Source organism: Oncorhynchus masou, chromosome 33, assembly GCF_036934945.1.
Source record: "Oncorhynchus masou masou isolate Uvic2021 chromosome 33, UVic_Omas_1.1, whole genome shotgun sequence".
Classification (NCBI taxonomy): Eukaryota; Metazoa; Chordata; class Actinopteri; order Salmoniformes; family Salmonidae; genus Oncorhynchus; species Oncorhynchus masou.
The window spans coordinates 12,428,239-12,445,555 of record NC_088244.1 but is presented as its reverse complement, the minus strand read 5'-3'; the positions used below and the strand labels follow the sequence as shown (position 1 = coordinate 12,445,555).

At 44.9% G+C, this 17,317-nt stretch overlaps 1 protein-coding gene across 1 annotated transcript in view; it reads right to left on the bottom strand.

Annotated features, from left to right (window-relative positions):
* LOC135527848 (ERC protein 2) overlaps positions 1-17,317 on the bottom strand; it is a 454,194-nt gene that overhangs the window by 305,281 nt on the left and 131,596 nt on the right. The window contains exon 7 of the mRNA XM_064956457.1: positions 3,111-3,278. Within this exon, the coding sequence (XP_064812529.1) occupies positions 3,111-3,278 (168 nt within the window). The remainder of the gene's footprint in view (positions 1-3,110; positions 3,279-17,317) is intronic.

Below are 17,317 nucleotides of genomic sequence, written 5' to 3'. Positions count from 1 at the left end.
TGTGACATGTCAGCCAGTGTGTGTGTGTGTGTGTGTGTGTGTGTGTGTGTGTGTGTGTGTGTGTGTGTGTGTGTGTGTGTGTGTGTGTGTGTGTGTGTGTGTGTGTGTGTGTGTGTGTGTGTGTGTGTGTGTGTGTGTGTGTTGCTCTGTTTGTGTGAGTGTGTGTGTGTCTGTCTGTCTGTCTGTCTGTCTGGTTTAGATATCTGCTCCCTCTCTCTCTGCAGGGGGAACACATTCTCAGTGATTTACAGCCTAATGGACTGACTGGGGCTGCTGCTGTTAGTCCGGAGAGGCCTGGAGGGATGAGACCTTTATGAGAGACACAGCTGGGTAGTGTGATACTGTTCATCTAACACAGTGTAGGCTGCACTTACAGTTACACAACTACAAGAGCCACCCAGCCAGTCAAGTCAGCCATTCAGCCATTCAGTCAGCCAGTCAGTTAGCCAGCCATTCAGCCATTCAGTCAGCCAGTCAGTTAGCCATTCAGACAGCCATTCAGTAAGCCAGTCAGTTAGCCAGCCATTCAGTCAGCCACTCAGCCATTCAGCTTGCCAGACATTTTCCTTGACACCCAAAAGTACTCGTTACATTTTGAATACTTAGTAGGACAGGAAAATAGTCAAATTCACACACTTGACAGAACATCTCTGGTCATCCCTACTGCCTCTGATCTGGCGGACTCATTAAACACAACATGCTTTGTTTGTAAATTATGTCTGAGTGTTGAAGCCCCTGGCTCTCCGTAATTAAAAAAAACAGGGAAATGGTGCCATCTGGTTTGCTTAATATAAAGAATTTTAAATTATTTATACTTTTTCTTTCCAAATACTTTTAGACTTTTACTCAAGTATGACAGTTGAGTACTTTTTCCACCAGTGATCAGCCATTCAGTCAGCCATTTATTTTATTTTATTTATCCTTTAGTTAACCAGGTAAGTCAGTTAAGAACAAATTCTTATTTTCAATGACGGCTTGGAACAGTGGGCCTGTTCAGGGGCAGGATGACAGATTTGTACATTGTCAGCTCGGGGATTTGAACTTGCAACCCTTCCAGTTACTAGTCCTACGCCCTAACCACTAGGCTACCCTGCCGCCCCAGTCGGTCAGTCGGTCAGTCATTAAGTCGGTCAGTCGGTCAGTCAGCCAGTCGGTCAGTCAGCCATTCAGTCGGTCAGTCAGCCAGTCAGCAAGCTGTTCGGTCAGTCGGTCAGCCAGCCAGTCATTCAGACAGCCAAACAATCAGTCAGCCATTCAGTCGGCCAGTCAATCAGACAGTCAGTCAGCTATTCAGTCGGTCAGCCAGCCGGTCAGTCAGCTGGTCAGTCAGCCATTCAGTCAGTCAGCGATTCAGCCAGTCAGTCAGCCAGCCGCTCAGCCAACCAGCCGCTCAGTCAGTCAGCCAGCCAATCAGCAAGCCGTTCAGCCAATAGGCCATTCAACCATTCAGCCATTCGGTCAGCCATTCAGCAAGTCAGCCGGTCAGTCGGCCATTCAGTTGGTCAGTCAGCCATTCAGTTGGTCAGTCAGCCATTCAGTTGGTCAGTCAGCCATTCAGTCAGTCAGCCAGTCAGTAAGCCAGTCATTCAGCCAGTCATTCAGCCATTCAGGCAGGCAGCCAGCTATTCAGTCAGTCAGCCAGCTATTCAGTCAGTCAGCCAGCTATTCAGTCAGGCAGCCAGCTATTCAGTCAGTCAGTCAAACAGTAAGCCAGTCAGTAAGCCATTCAGTCAGTAAGCTATTCAGTCAGTTAGACAGCCAGCCAGCCAGCTATTCAGTCAGCCTTTCAATCAGTCAGTCAGTCAGCCATTCAGTCTGTTGACCATTCCGTCAGTCAGTCTGCCATTCAGTCAGTCAGTCAGTCAGTCGGTCATTCAGTCAGTCTGCCATTCCGTCAGTCAGTCAGTCAGTCAGTCAGTCAGTCGGCCATTCAGTCAGCCGGCCATTCAGTCAGTCAGTCAATAAGGTGGGGACATGTTAGCGTAGGTCAAGGCCTCTTCTATTCCTCTCCTGTTGTGACCCTCAGCTTCTCTCTGATCCGCCCCCAGGGACCACACTGTAAATTACAGCCCTCATGGATCTATGGGAACCAGGAAGTTTGGCAAACCAATCAGAAGGCAGGGCTCCTCCTATGCAGTGCAGAATGTTTAGTCAGGGAGTAATGGACTGAAACACATGGGACAAGTTCTTTAGTCTGGGCTAAGTCAGTCTATCTGTGGCTTCACAGGGCGACTGTACACAACACTGTCTAAACATGTCGCTGTGATGTCACTCCTCACACACACAAGTGCATGGCTTCAGAAGCTTTTATAAGGTTAATTCTGCAGACAGACCCATGGCCACCTGGTGTGTGTTCCTGTCCTCTATGGGCCAATTACACACACGTAAAGGTTCCTCTCTACTCTCCCTCTTCTGCCTCTTTCCTCCTCCATCGCTTTCCCTTGCTGTGTTTAATGGGGTTAATAGAGGTTGGGGGGGGGGGGGGGTTCCTGTCCATGGGTTCCTGTCCATGCCTTATGTATGAGTAAAGATGCCCTTTAGTCACCATCTGATGTAGCCATTCCTAATTAGCCTCTTACCTTCGACCCATGGGCTCTGTCTCACGCCCACTGCCTAACGAGCTCATTTATATCAAACTAGGATGGATATGAGTGTGCCTTTCTTCTCTGTCCTGTCAGGGACCCATCAGCATTAGCGATGATGTGATGTCAACAAATACTGTAGTCACTTAATTCAATTGAATAAAGTCATAAACAGTTATATAAGTATGAGACCTTCTCACAGGGCGACTTCCTCTCCTAAGGTTACATCGTTTGCTGGCTTCCTCTTCAACCTACACTTCAGGTAGCGTGTGTGTTTCCGTGTGTGTGTGCGTATGCATCTGAGTGTGTGCTTATCCGTGTGTGCTTATCCGTGTGTGTGTGTGTGTGTGTGTGTGTGTGTGTGTGTGTGTGTGTGTGTGTGTGTGTGTGTGTGTGTGTGTGTGTGTGCTGAGAGAAGGATGTCTCCGGGGTCATGCTCAATGGTGACTCCCCGAACTAGCGGACTAATTAGTTGTTTAGTTGTAATTAACACTATTGGAGAACAGCTAGTCACATTCACACACACACCTTCTTCTGCAGGATGTTGACCTTCCTCTCCTTAACATCCAGCATATCTTTCATGTCCCGGATCTCTCCGGCCAGCGTGTCCTTCTCCTCCGTCAGGTCCTGGAGCTGCTGGGTCTTCATACTGAGGAAGGACTCCTTCTCTTCCAGACGAACACGCAGCGCATCCACCTGGGAGAGAGAGAGATAGGAGGGCTCAGACTAAACCAGCTCTTATTGAACAATCGTGTCGGGCATGAAGAAGGCTACAATGTAACAACCACAGCATAAAATAAGACAGAGAGAGAGACAGAAAGACATGTAGATGGACAGACAGAAACAGAAAGAGAAAGATAGACAGAAACACAGAAAGAGAGGAGAGAGATAGAGAGAGCGACAGAGAGAGAGATATCCACTTCTTTATTCCAGTATATTAGCTATATGAACCCACAGTATGTACCACAGACCACAGGGTTCTCTGTTGTTATTGGGCATATACTGCACAGGTATCAATCCTCAGTGCCTCACATCAACATTCTTTGGACATTTCTCCACATTGTAGTGTCTAGAGTCTCACTCTGAGCTGGCTGTCAGAGTGTCAGACTGCGAGTGCTGATTACATTAACAGGTTGTGTTGCCATGGAGTCGTGCTACTGCTGCTGGGTAGTCATCAGCATCATGTGAAACCAGGCCACCCTTGTTTAATTCAACTTCCCAGGTCTGTCTGTGTGCGTGTGTCCGTCTATGTGAACTTGTTATCGGGCATTTTAACAAGCCTGGGGTGGGGCTCAGAGGAGATGGTGTGAATGTTGTAAGGGTTTGATGGAACATCTTTCAGAGACATTACAGGGCATTTCCACAGAGAGAGAGAAGATACAGCATGTGTGTGTGTAACATGCAGTGATAGAGGTTCTCTCAGAGCCATTAGCACCAGGCTGGTACCCCCAGGTGTAAGATGGGAAAGTATGTATCTCATATTACCTGGCTGGCAGTGTCCCAGACCCTGCTACTGAGGCCTGCTCTGTTCTTCTCTCCCTGGCACTCACACACTGCACTGACACCCCTAATCCCACTCTCTGGACTGGACATCTCAGGTGTGTGTGTGTGTGTGTGTGTGTGTGTGTGTGTGTGTGTGTGTGTGTGTGTGTGTGTGTGAGAGAGAGAGAGAGTGCCTGTCTATGTGTGTGTGAGTATCTAATCCCCCCCCCACCTGGCAAAGAGCAATTTAGAAAGAATGTGTAAGCGTCGGTGAGCAGGAAATCCCTCAGATCACTCACTAAGCTGTGATACACTAGTCTCTGAATGGTAATACCCTCTTATAGCACGCCCTAGGTGCCTGGGACAGAATCACATTCCCTGAAACACAGAGACAGAGGAAAGGAGAGAGAGAGAGAGAGTGAGGAGGGGTAGACCTCCTGGTAGATATTGTAATCACTGTAGCACGTTGAAACTACCGTCATCTCCTTCAGTGAACGTGAAAATGCTACTTCACCCAGTAATGCACTGTAGAGCTCTCTGTCAACATATACACTGCTGAGATGATGGATATGGAGCTAAATGTATGTTGTGGAGACTAAAGGCCTCTCTCTCTCTCTCTCTCTCTCTCTCTCTCTCTCTCTCTCTCTCTCTCTCTCTGGTGAGACAGGGAGATCTTGTGAAGTGATGAAAGCCATCTCGCCATCCCCGTCTCTATCTCCCTCCCCCTTCTCCTTCTCCTTCCCCCCTCTACTTCTCCCTCCCCCCTCTCCTTCTCCGTCCCCCCTCTCCTTCTCCCTCCCCCCTCTCCGTCTCCCTCTCCGTCTCCCTCCCCCCTCTCCGTCTCCCTCCCTCCCTCTTCCTAGGATTCTTCCAGTGTACATCAGTAGGTGTGAGTTGTGAGGAGAAACAGAGGGGTTGGGATCCCCTCCAGTCCCGCCAAACATTGTTTTTGGGGTCCATCCCACATTTCTCAACGCCACGCTGCCCTGTGACAACACGCAAAACAGAACGCCTGCTGTCTCCACGGCAACCAGGGACTCGTTTGGCCCGAGCTATTTGATGCTGGCGTGGACATTCTGTTTTGTAATTACAGTGTTTCATTGGCTCAGAGAGGGGGAGTCGGGAATAGATCAGCCCAGAGAGAGAGAGGTGGGGAGAGAAAGAAAGAGAGATGGGAGGAAGAGAAAGAAAGCGAGGGAGCAGTCCAGTCCGGCCTGGCTCAGTCCAAATCCGAGGGGGACGGGGGAGATTGCATCGAGGCGTGCCGGTGCATAGATGAATTAAAAACACATCCATCGCCCTATCTCTCCAAACCCCAGCGTAAGCCTCCCAGCCCCTCACTCAACACCAGATCATTTAAAAAGGTTTTGATATGTTTTCAAGATTTCGTGGTTGCAAAACTATTAATTCTTGGCAAAGTGAGATGCAAATGCGCACACAGTCATTCATACACACTATCATTCTCACACACTCATTCATACACACTATCATTCTCACATACACATACATGCATAGTATGTGAGCAGCCCTGGACACACAAACACAGTCTCGCGCATATACGCGCGCACACACACACACCTACACACACACACACTCCCCCACTTCACCTCCCCTTTCATATTTCTAATGACAGCCAAATCTGCTTTTTGGACGTTGGTTTGCTAAGTAAAACAGCGGTTTAAAGAAAACACTGTTAGTCTTCACCTCCCTTTTTCTGCTTCACGTTTCATCATAAAAGTTTTTCTGGCAGCCGAATCTGCAAAGGTATAAAACCTCGAGTCGGCTTTGGGTCCAATAAACAACTAGGAGACTATATGAGGAGACCACATTCAAAAGTACCAGAGAGCATGAGAATACCACAGTATTGAACAAAGTAAGAGGTCAGGAATGATACCTTCTGCCTTATAAAGCATGGACATTACAAACCCTTAGGCAGGCATGATACAACGCTCAGGGGTGCGTGCTCAGACCCCTCCTGTACTCCCTGTTCATTCATTACTGCATGGCCATCATTAAGTTTGTTGATGACAACAGTGGTAGACCTGATCACCGACAACGATGAAACAGTCTATAGGGAGGAGGTCAGAGACCTGGCAGTGTGGTGCCAGGACAACAACCTCTCCCTCAATGTGATCAAGACTAAGGAGAGGATTGTGGACTACAGGAAAAGGAGGACCGAGCACGCCACCATTCTCATCGACGGGGCTGTAGTGGAGCAGGTTGAGTGCTTCAAGTTCCTTGGTGTCCACATCACCAACATACTAACATGGTCCAAGCACACCAAGACAGTTGTGAAGAGGGCACGACAAAACCTATTCCCCCTCAGGGGACTGAAAAGATTTGGCATGGGTCCTCAGATCCTCAAAAGGTTCTACAGCTGCACCATCGAGAGCATTTTGACGGATTGCATTACTGCCTGGTACGGCAACTGCTCGGCCTTCGACCACAAGGCACTACAGAGGGTAGTGCGTACGGCCCAGTACATCACCAGGGCCAAGCTTCCTGCCATCTAGGACCTCTATACCAGGCGGTGTCAGAGGGAGGCCCTAAAAATTATCAAAGACTCCAGCCACCCTAGTCATAGACTGTTCTCTCTGCTACTGCATGGCAAGCGGTACCAAAGTGCCAAGTATGTAATTTGGTCGGTCGGTCGGTCACTCACTCAGTCACTCACTCACTCACTCGCTCACACAGTCAAGTCAGTGACCTGGGTGTTGCTTCTTATGTTCTACCTCATGGACCGTTCTAAACACAATGCTGAACCTGCTTTGGAAGGAAATACAGACAACATGCTCACTGCACAGTTTTTCTTCTCCTGAAGCAGGACGGTGCAGTTGGCTGTCTCTGGTTGCTGTGATGAGTTGTCGCCAGGCAGCGTGTGTGTTATCCGGGAGGATGTCAACAACGTGCCATATGACATCCATTCAAATACATGTATTTAAATACATCTGCAGAGAAATGAATCATCCCGAATCAACAGATAATATTAGAGTAATTGGTGTTTAATTTGCCCTAAAAAAAAAAATATTGTCTAAAAACAGTAGCATTACTATATTTACATACCATAGTATTCACTGTTTTTGTGGACATGACTGTAGTGTATTTGTGGACATGACTGTATATTGTATATTGTTGTAACACCTGCTAACTAGGGTTAGCTAAAATGGCACTACTTCCTGACTATACCAGTTACTGTTTAATGAGGGGAACACCTCAATCAGGACATAAGACACTATACCAGATACTGTTTAATGAGGGGAACACCTCAATCAGGAGATTAGACAATATACCAGTTACTGTTTAATGAGGGGAACACCTCAATCAGGACATAAGACACTATACCAGATACTGTTTACTGAGGGGAACACCTCAATCAGGAGATTAGACAATATACCAGATACTGTTTAATGAGGGGAACACCTCAATCAGGAGATTAGACAATATACCAGTTACTGTTTAATGAGGGGAATACCTCAATCAGGAGATTAGACACTATACCAGTTACTGTTTAATGAGGGGAACACCTCAATCAGGAGATTAGACAATATACCAGTTACTGTTTAATGAGGAGAACACCTCAATCAGGACCTAAGACACACAGGTTTGCGACTGGCCACCTATTGAGTTGGGTTAACAGTTCTGACCAATGTAACAGACCAGACAACACCTTCGTAAAAATACACACTTTAAACTATAATTGTAACATCTAAACATTAGACAGGTTCTAGGCCCATGACAGAAAAACAGTAGAGAGGCAGATATAAACAAGTCAAGTTTACTAAAGCTTAGAGGATTAGGTTGGCTTGTTTGACACATAAATAACACATTACCAAGAGTACACCAAAATGATTTCTTAGATCTGTTTCTTCCACTAGATCGCTTCCTGAAACACTGCCTACACAGAGATTCAGCTGACCAAGTTCACAAGATGACCAGATACAGTGACAAACAATACTGTACTTCTGATGGTAGGAAAGAAAGAACAGTTAACCACTGCCTTTACATACACAACATATATATTTTAGAATGCAAATGACTGTACTTAAAAAGACTGTCAATAAACCGCCTGGACCTCAAACCAGAGAAGCTTCTCCAAACAATCCAACTGAAGGCAATAGGGCATTATTGCAGTGCTTTTACATAATGAACATCTTGAATGAACTCACTGATGGTCAAACGCAACACATACCATTCAGAACAAAATCGACCACACCCCGAACATTTATTCAAGACAGCATGGTCACAAAATGGTTGTTCACAGAACTAACCAACAGAACCAACACCATACCAGCCTATACACACAAAGGACGTTCCAGGTTCAAAACTCTCACCTGAACATCAGAGAGGAACAGGCGAAGCAAGAGGCATAACTGGCCCAAAAGCTGTCTTCTCAAGCAGGCGGCTTCGCTTTTAGTGTTTGTCGCTTACCAAGTGAGGACGTTTGTATGGAGGTCAATACTTGGTTAACAAAAGAGGTAAATGGCTTATTTGTTACGTTCGGCTTATTTGATTGAATAAAAGTTTCGTAATGATTAGGATGTTACGAGTTTACTGATATAAGTAGGACACATGACAACCCAGAAACACTTTATATCAGAATTATGTCTGCTGTTCACACGAGCATCTGCACTCTGATCTTTCCTCTTGCCGACTGCCTTCCACTGTTGAAGACATTTATTTTCATTGTTAGCAAGGAAACTTCAGTTTCTGGTCAATATAATGGATAATCTGTGACATGTCCAAGGGGTGCTTTTATACATTTCCTGCATATCCTACCCTAATAACGGTGCCCAGGGAAACTGACCAAAAGTTTGGTTCCTAGCCTGTCACACAATATTCTTCAGTTACACAATTGTCTGAGTAGAGCAAGCCGCTCTCTGGGAATGTGTTATTGCTTGTCAGATGATTGTTGATGGTAAAGACAAAAGGAACTGCCAGTTGCTTTTTAATCTTCCATTTTCTTTCAGAATATTAAACTGTAGAATTTGTTATGTGGGTATCCCTGAACCTGGAGTCTATCAGTGGAGAGACACAGACACACAGATCTGATGTGAACAGTAATTCCACATCTATCTCCGTCCATGTGAGGAGATTGCTGCTCTGCTCTCTATCACAGAGAAAAGTCCTTGCACTGATCCAGTGGTCCCACAATGGACCTGGACATATGACTGCCATTACAATGAATTCTAACAGAATTCTAAGATACAGAAACACCTACACACTTTAAGAAATAAAACTAAGTACAAGTACCTCCCGGGAAACTTTTATATACTGATTATTACACTGGAACTATTGTATATAACATCTCCAAACACTAGAACTTTTCCCTTTCCTTCATCCATAAAGCACGTCTGGATTGGAAGAGGCCCAGGAGAGGAGGCCAGAGCAGGTGTGTAGCGGTGGTGTGGCACACCCAGATCTGAGCTCATCCTGGTAGATTAAACGCATCATCTCAGATCTAGGAGTCTGGGATGCAGGCAGGTCAGTGGACGCCTACAGGGCAGGGCTGGCTATGCCTGTCTCTCCGTCTGTCTCAGGACACCTCTTTCATCTTCCTTTACACCTTGAGCAGAGGAGCTGCAAACCTAGGAGTCCTTCTTAATGGTTCACACACCCTCACTGCTAAAACACACACACACACACACACACACTGATAAAAAGCTCCCGCTCACACCACACACACTGATCCATGCGGATATGAGAGAACATTCCCTGTCCTCAGGCAAGGACAGAGAATTCCGAGGTGTGTCATCAAGCTGAGAATGAGACACGGATAAAGCTCAAACGCGCACACACACACGCACACACTCGCACGCAAAGACACGCACACACACACACTTCATAGCTCAGATCTGGAGTCACGTAATGACCGGATCACACAGGCCTCCTTATGGGATAATGACAGGATGAACTGTAATATGGGCTGCAGGGCAAAGAACAGGAGAAAACCCATCAAATACACAAAAACACACACTCACACACTTTGCCTTTAAATATATATTTAAATGGCACAAGGGCCTCAGGTCATGAGCATGTCACAGTTCTATTGATGGTGATGTACACTGGTAGAGGGGGAACACAATGCCAGTCAACGGTTGATGTTCCCAGAGAAATCCCTCCAGATCTCATGTTTGGAGAAAGCGTCTTACTCTGCAGGGAGACAGAGCTTGTTGGATGTTTCATATGTCTTGTATCACGATGGTAGATCTCTCATCCTAGACGGCTGAAGAGGGATATTGTTAAGCTCTAGTGGACAGATTCTGTCCTCTATTACAATCCTGCTTTACCCCAAACACAGCTGTTCACAGCCTTCCTTAACTATATCATCCATCATCATTAACTGCTATAGGAGGGAGAGATACACCACACACACACACACACACACACACACACACACACACACACACACACACACACACACACACACACACACACGAGACACCATGGGCGTTCTCCCCCATTAACACTCGCACCATGTTTGATTATTTTTACTGATCATTTCCAAACACTCCTCGCCAGCCGCTGCATCCTGTTTCCAGGCCTTCCAGTTCCTGTCTAGCTGATTGAACTGTTCCTACTGTAAACCATGTACTGTAGGGAGCAATACTGCTGTAAACCATGTACTGTAGGGAGCAATACTGCTGTAAACCATGTACTGTAGGGAGCAATACTGCTGTAAACCATGTACTGTAGGGAGCAATACTGCTGTAAACCATGTACTGTAGGGAGCAATACTGCTGTAAACCATGTACTGTAGGGAGCAATACTGCTGTAAACCATGTACTGTAGGGAGCAATACTGATATATACAATACTGTAAAGTGTACTGTAGAGAGCAATACTACTGTAAATCATGTACTGTAGGGAGCAATACTGCTGTAAACCATGTACTGTAGGGAGCAATACTGCTGTAAACCATGTACTGTAGGGAGCAATACTACTGTAAACCATGTACTGTAGAGAGCAATACTACTGTAAACCATGTACTGTAGGGAGCAATACTGCTGTAAACCATGTACTGTAGGGAGCAATACTACTGTAAACCATGTACTGTAGGGAGCAATACTGCTGTAAACCATGTACTGTAGGGAGCAATACTGCTGTAAACCATGTACTGTAGGGAGCAATACTGCTGTAAACCATGTACTGTAGGGAGCAATACTGCTGTAAACCATGTACTGTAGGGAGCAATACTACTGTAAACCATGTACTGTAGGGAGCAATACTGCTGTAAACCATGTACTGTAGGGAGCAATACTGCTGTAAACCATGTACTGTAGGGAGCAATACTGCTGTAAACCATGTACTGTAGGGAGCAATACTGCTGTAAACCATGTACTGTAGGGAGCAATACTGCTGTAAACCATGTACTGTAGGGAGCAATACTACTGTAAACCATGTACTGTAGAGAGCAATACTACTGTAAACCATGTACTGTAGGGAGCAATACTGCTGTAAACCATGTACTGTAGGGAGCAATACTACTGTAAACCATGTACTGTAGGGAGCAATACTGCTGTAAACCATGTACTGTAGGGAGCAATACTGCTGTAAACCATGTACTGTAGGGAGCAATACTGCTGTAAACCATGTACTGTAGGGAGCAATACTGCTGTAAACCATGTACTGTAGGGAGCAATACTACTGTAAACCATGTACTGTAGAGAGCAATACTACTGTAAACCATGTACTGTAGGGAGCAATACTGCTGTAAACCATGTACTGTAGGGAGCAATACTACTGTAAACCATGTACTGTAGGGAGCAATACTGACACTAGTGCAGGACTTGACATTAACGGTTTTAGTAAAGGCCCGTAACCGACATCGGCCAAAAGGGGGGCTGAAAATGACTAAAGTACGTAGGAGGGATCTGAAATACATTTCTGTGTTTGCCCATATACAATGTTATATCCCCGTAGCGGCCATCCACAATAATGTAAAAACACATATTAAATTAACTTCTTCGATATAGGGGGCGCTCTTTTAATTTTTGGATAAAAAAACGTTCCCGTTTTAAACAAGGTATTTTGTCACGAAAAGATGCTCGACTATGCATATAATTGACAGCTTTGGAAAGAAAACACTCTGACGTTTCCAAAACTGCAAAGATATTATCTGTGAGTGCCACAGAACTGATGCTACAGGCGAAACCAAGATGAAATTTCAAACAGGAAATGCCCCAGATTTTGAATGCGCTGTGTTCCAATGTCTCCTTATATGGCTGTGAATGCGCAAGGAATGAGCCTACACTTTCTGTCGTTTCCCCAAGGTGTCTGCAGCATTGTGACGTATTTGTAGGCATATCATTGGAAGATTGACCATAAGAGACTACATTTACCAGGTGTCCGCCTGGTGTCCTCCGTCAAAATTATTGCATAATCTCCAGCTGCATGCACGTTTCCATTTGGTTCAGAAGAGAAAGGCAACTGCCACGAATGATTTATCATCGAATAGATATGTGAAAAACACCTTGAGGATTGATTCTAAACAACGTTTGCCATAATTCTGTCGATATTATGGAGTTAATTTGGAAAAAAGGTTGGCGTTGTAATGACTGAATTTTCGTTTTTTTTTTCTTAGCCAAACGTGATGAACAAAACAGAATGATTTCTCCTACACAAATAATCTTTTTGGAAAAACGGAACATTTGCTATCTAACTGAGAGTCTCCTCATTGAAAACATCCGAAGTTCTTCAAAGGTAAATGATTTTATTTGAATGCTTTTCTTGTTTTTGTGAAAATGTTGCCTGCTGAATGCTAGGCTTAATGCTATGCTAGCTATCAATACTCTTACACAAATGCTTATCTAGCTATGGTTGAAAAGCATATTTTGAAAATCTGAGATGCCAGTGTTGTTAACAAAAGGCTAAGCATGTGAGCCAATATATTTATTTCATTTCATTTGCGATTTTCAAAAATAGTTAACGTTGCGTTATGCTAATGAGCTTGAGGCTATGATTACGCTCCCGGATACGGCATTGCTCGACGCTAGAGGTTAAATTAAAACTGCTATGCATTTGGCTGGAAGGCTACTGGAGGAACGAGAGGAATCATGTGGAGCCAAATCTTTTTGAATAGCCTATTCAACTCTGTTGGACCTGTGGTACCAAAGAGATGTTTAATAGCCTGGGTCTATCTGTGGTACCAAAGAGATGTTTAATAGCCTAGGTCTATCTGTGGTACCAAAGAGATGTTTAATAGCCTAGGTCTATCTGTGGTACCAAAGAGATGTTTAATAGCCTGGGTCTATCTGTGGTACCAAAGAGATGTTTAATAGCCTAGGTCTATCTGTGGTACCAAAGAGATGTTTAATAGCCTAGGTCTATCTGTGGTACCAAAGAGATGTTTAATAGCCTAGGTCTATCTGTGGTACCAAAGAGATGTTTAATAGCCTAGGTCTATCTGTGGTACCAAAGAGATGTTTAATAGCCTAGGTCTATCTGTGGTACCAAAGAGATGTTTAATAGCCTAGGTCTATCTGTGGTACCAAAGAGATGTTTAATAGCCTATGTCTATCTGTGGTACCAAAGAGATGTTTAATAGCCTAGGGCTATCTGTGGTACAAAAGAGATGTTTAATAGCCTAGGGCTATCTGTGGTACAAAAGAGATGTTTAATAGCCTAGGTCTATCTGTGGTACCAAAGAGATGTTTAATAGCCTAGGTCTATCTGTGGTACCAAAGAGATGTTTAATAGCCTAGGTCTATCTGTGGTACCAAAGAGATGTTTAATAGCCTAGGTCTATCTGTGGTACCAAAGAGATATTTAATAGCCTAGGTCTATCTGTGGTACCAAAGAGATGTTTAATAGCCTGGGTCTATCTGTGGTACCAAAGAGATGTACCTCTTGGAACTCCCCATCCCGGATCCGGGATCGTGACTAAAGCCTCAGGCTCATTAGCATAACGCAACGTTAACGATTTCTGAAAATCGCAAATAAAATGAAAATAATGCGTCTGCTCTCAAGCTTAGCCTTTTCTTAACAACACTGTCATCTCAGATTTTCAAAATATGCTTTTGAACCATAGAAATTTACTAATTTGTGTAAGAGTATGCAAAGCTAGCATAGCATTTTGAGTAGCATTTAGCACGCAACATTTTCACAAAAACCAGATAACCAAATAAATAAAATCATTTACCTTTGAAGAGCTTCTGATGTTTTCAATGAGGAGACTCTCAGTTACATACCAAATGCGCAGTTTTTCCTGAAAGCGTCTGTGTGTACGAGAAATCGTTCCGTTTTCTACATTGCGTCTGGCTACCGAAACGAACCGAAAATTCAGTCACCTACAACGTAAAACTTTTTCCGAATTAACTACATAATATCGACCGAAACATGGCAAACGTTGTTTGGAATCAATCCTCAAGGTGTTTTTTCACATATCTCTTCATTGATATGCAGTTCGTGGAAGCTTGCTTTCCTCTCTGTATCCCATGGAAAAATACTGGCAGCTGCCTTTTGCGCACCAATTTCGGCGCAGGACACCGGGCGGACACCTGGTAAATGTGGTCTCTTATGGTCAATCTTCCAATGATCTGCCTACAAATACGTCACAATGCTGCAGACACCTTGGGGAAACGACAGAAAGGGCAGGCTCATTCCTCTCGCATTCACAGCCATATAAGGAGACAATGGAAAACAGAGCCTCAAAAATCCTGCTCATTTCCTGGATGCCGTCTCATCTTGGTTTTGCCTGAAGCTCACGTTCTAGGGCACGCACAGAAAATATCTTGGTAGTTCTGGACACGTCAGAGTGTTTTCTTTCGAAAGCTATCAATTATATGCATAGTCGAGCATCTTTTTGTGACAAAATATCTTGTTTAAAACGGGAACGTTTTTCATCCAAAAATGAAATAGCGCCCCCAGAGCATCAACAGGTTAATAGCCTAGGTTTATCTGTGGTACCAAAGAGATGTGTAGTAGCCAAGCTTGATCATTACAAAGGTGCAATGTGCAGTTTTGTCACACAACACAATGCCAAAGATGTCTCAAGTTTGCAATTGGCATGCTTACTGCAGGAATGTCCACCAGAGCAGTTCCCAGAGATTTTAATACTAATTTATCTACCTTAAGCCGCCTCCAATGTCGTTTTAGAGAATTTGGCAATACATCCAAACGGCCTCCTAACAGCAGACCACGTGTAACCACGCCAGCCCAGAACCTCCACATTTGGCTTCTTCACCTGCTTGATCGTCTGAGACCAGTCACCTGGACAGCTGATGAAACTGTGGGTTTGCAAAACCAAAGAATTTCTGCACAAACTGTCAGAAACTGTCTCAGGGAAGCTCATCTGCATGCTGGTCGTCCTCACCAGGGTCTTGACCTGACTGGAGTTCGGCGTCGTAACCGACTTCAGTGGGCAAATGCTCTCCGTCGATGGCCACTGGCACGCTGGAGGAGTGTGCTCTTCACGGATGAATCCTGGTTTCAACTGTACCGGTCAGATGGCAGAGAGTGTGTGGTGTTGTGTGGGCGAGCGGTTTGCTGATGTCAACGTTGTGAACAGAGTGTCCCATGGTGGCGGTGGGGTTATGGTGTGGGCAGGCATAAAGCTACGGACAACTGACACTTTTTGCATTTTATCGATGGCAATTTGAATGCACAGAGACACCGTGACGAGATCCTGAGGCCCATTGTCGTGCCATTCATCCGCCGCCATCACCTCATGTTTCAGCATGATAATGCACGGCCCAATGTCGCAAGAAGCTGCACACAATGAAAATGTCCCAGTTCTTTCATGGCCTGTATACTCACATGTCATCCATTGAGCATGTTTGGGAGGCTCTGGATCGACGTGTACAACAGTGTGTTCCATTTCCTGCCAATATCCAGCAACTTCACACTGCCACTGAAGAGGAGTGGGACAATATTCTACAGACCACAATCAACAAACAGACCAACTCTATGGAAAGGACATGTGTCGTGCTGCATGAGGCAAATGGTGGTCACACCAGATACTGATTGGTTTTCTGATCCACGCCCCAACCTTTTATTAAGGTTTCTGTGACTGACAGATATCTGTATTCTCAGTCATGTGAAATCCATAGATTAGGGCCTAATTCATTAATACAAATTTGCTGATTGCCTTATATAAGCTGTAACTCAGTAAAATCTTAGAAAATGTTGCATTTCTTTGTATTCAGTGTGGGAATATGGGTAAATCACCCAGAATGTCATGTTTGCGGCAGCTTCTGCCTGATCCAACGCTGATCGGAGAAATTGTTTGATAGTGATTTTTTTACTTGTCCGTTCGGACAACTGAAATCTATATTCTGGTTGTGCGACTCTTTTTTAAACATTGTTTTTTACTTGCCTTAATGTTGAGCCCTGTAGTTTAAACCATGTCCTGCAGGGAGCCATATTGATTCATAAAAAAACGTCACCATGTATTGTAAGGAGCAATGCTGATACAATACAATACTGTAAAGCATGTACTGCATGGAGCAATGCTGAAGGCCTCCATACTCAATCAGCTGGAAGGTTCTCTGTCTCTCCATCTCTAATGAGCATTTCTATTAGAGCACAAACTACCTGCTGTTGAGAACAAACTACCACTAGGTATCCCTCTTTCTCTCCCTCTATCCTCTCCATTCTATCCTCCCTCCGTCCGCTCCCTCCTTCTCTCCCTCCTTCTTTCCCTCTATCCTCTCCCTTCTTCCTTCCCTCTATCCTCTCCCTCTATCCTCTCCCTTCTTCCTTCCCTCTATCCTCTCCCTCTATCCTCTCCCTCTATCCTCTCCCTCTATCCTCTCCCTTCTTTCCTCCCTCTATCCTCTCCCTCTATCCTCTCCCTTCTTCTCTCCCTCTATCCTCTCCCTTATTCCCTCCCTCTATCCTCTCCCTTCTTCCCTCCCTCTATCATCTCCCTCTATCCTCTCCCTTCTTCCCTCCCTCTATCCTCTACCTTCTTTCCTCCCTCTATCCTCTCCCTTATTCCCTCCCTCTATCTTCTCCCTTCTTCCCTCCCTCTATCCTCTCCCTCTATCCTCTCCATTCTGGTGAATTACCTCAGCGTTGACATATACACGAAGTCAAAGGTTATTATCGGTAAGGGAGGAAGGAGTGGGAGGGATTAATCTACAGCTGGATTAATGAGTAATTATTTACCCTCCTCACACCAGCCCTCACCGAAAATACCCCAAACAACACACATATACACGTTTAAATGCATGTGTGTGCATATGCAGGTGTGTGTGTGTAAGAGTTAGAAAACAAACATGCAAAATGAGTTTTCCCGGCGGGCGGACATTTCCG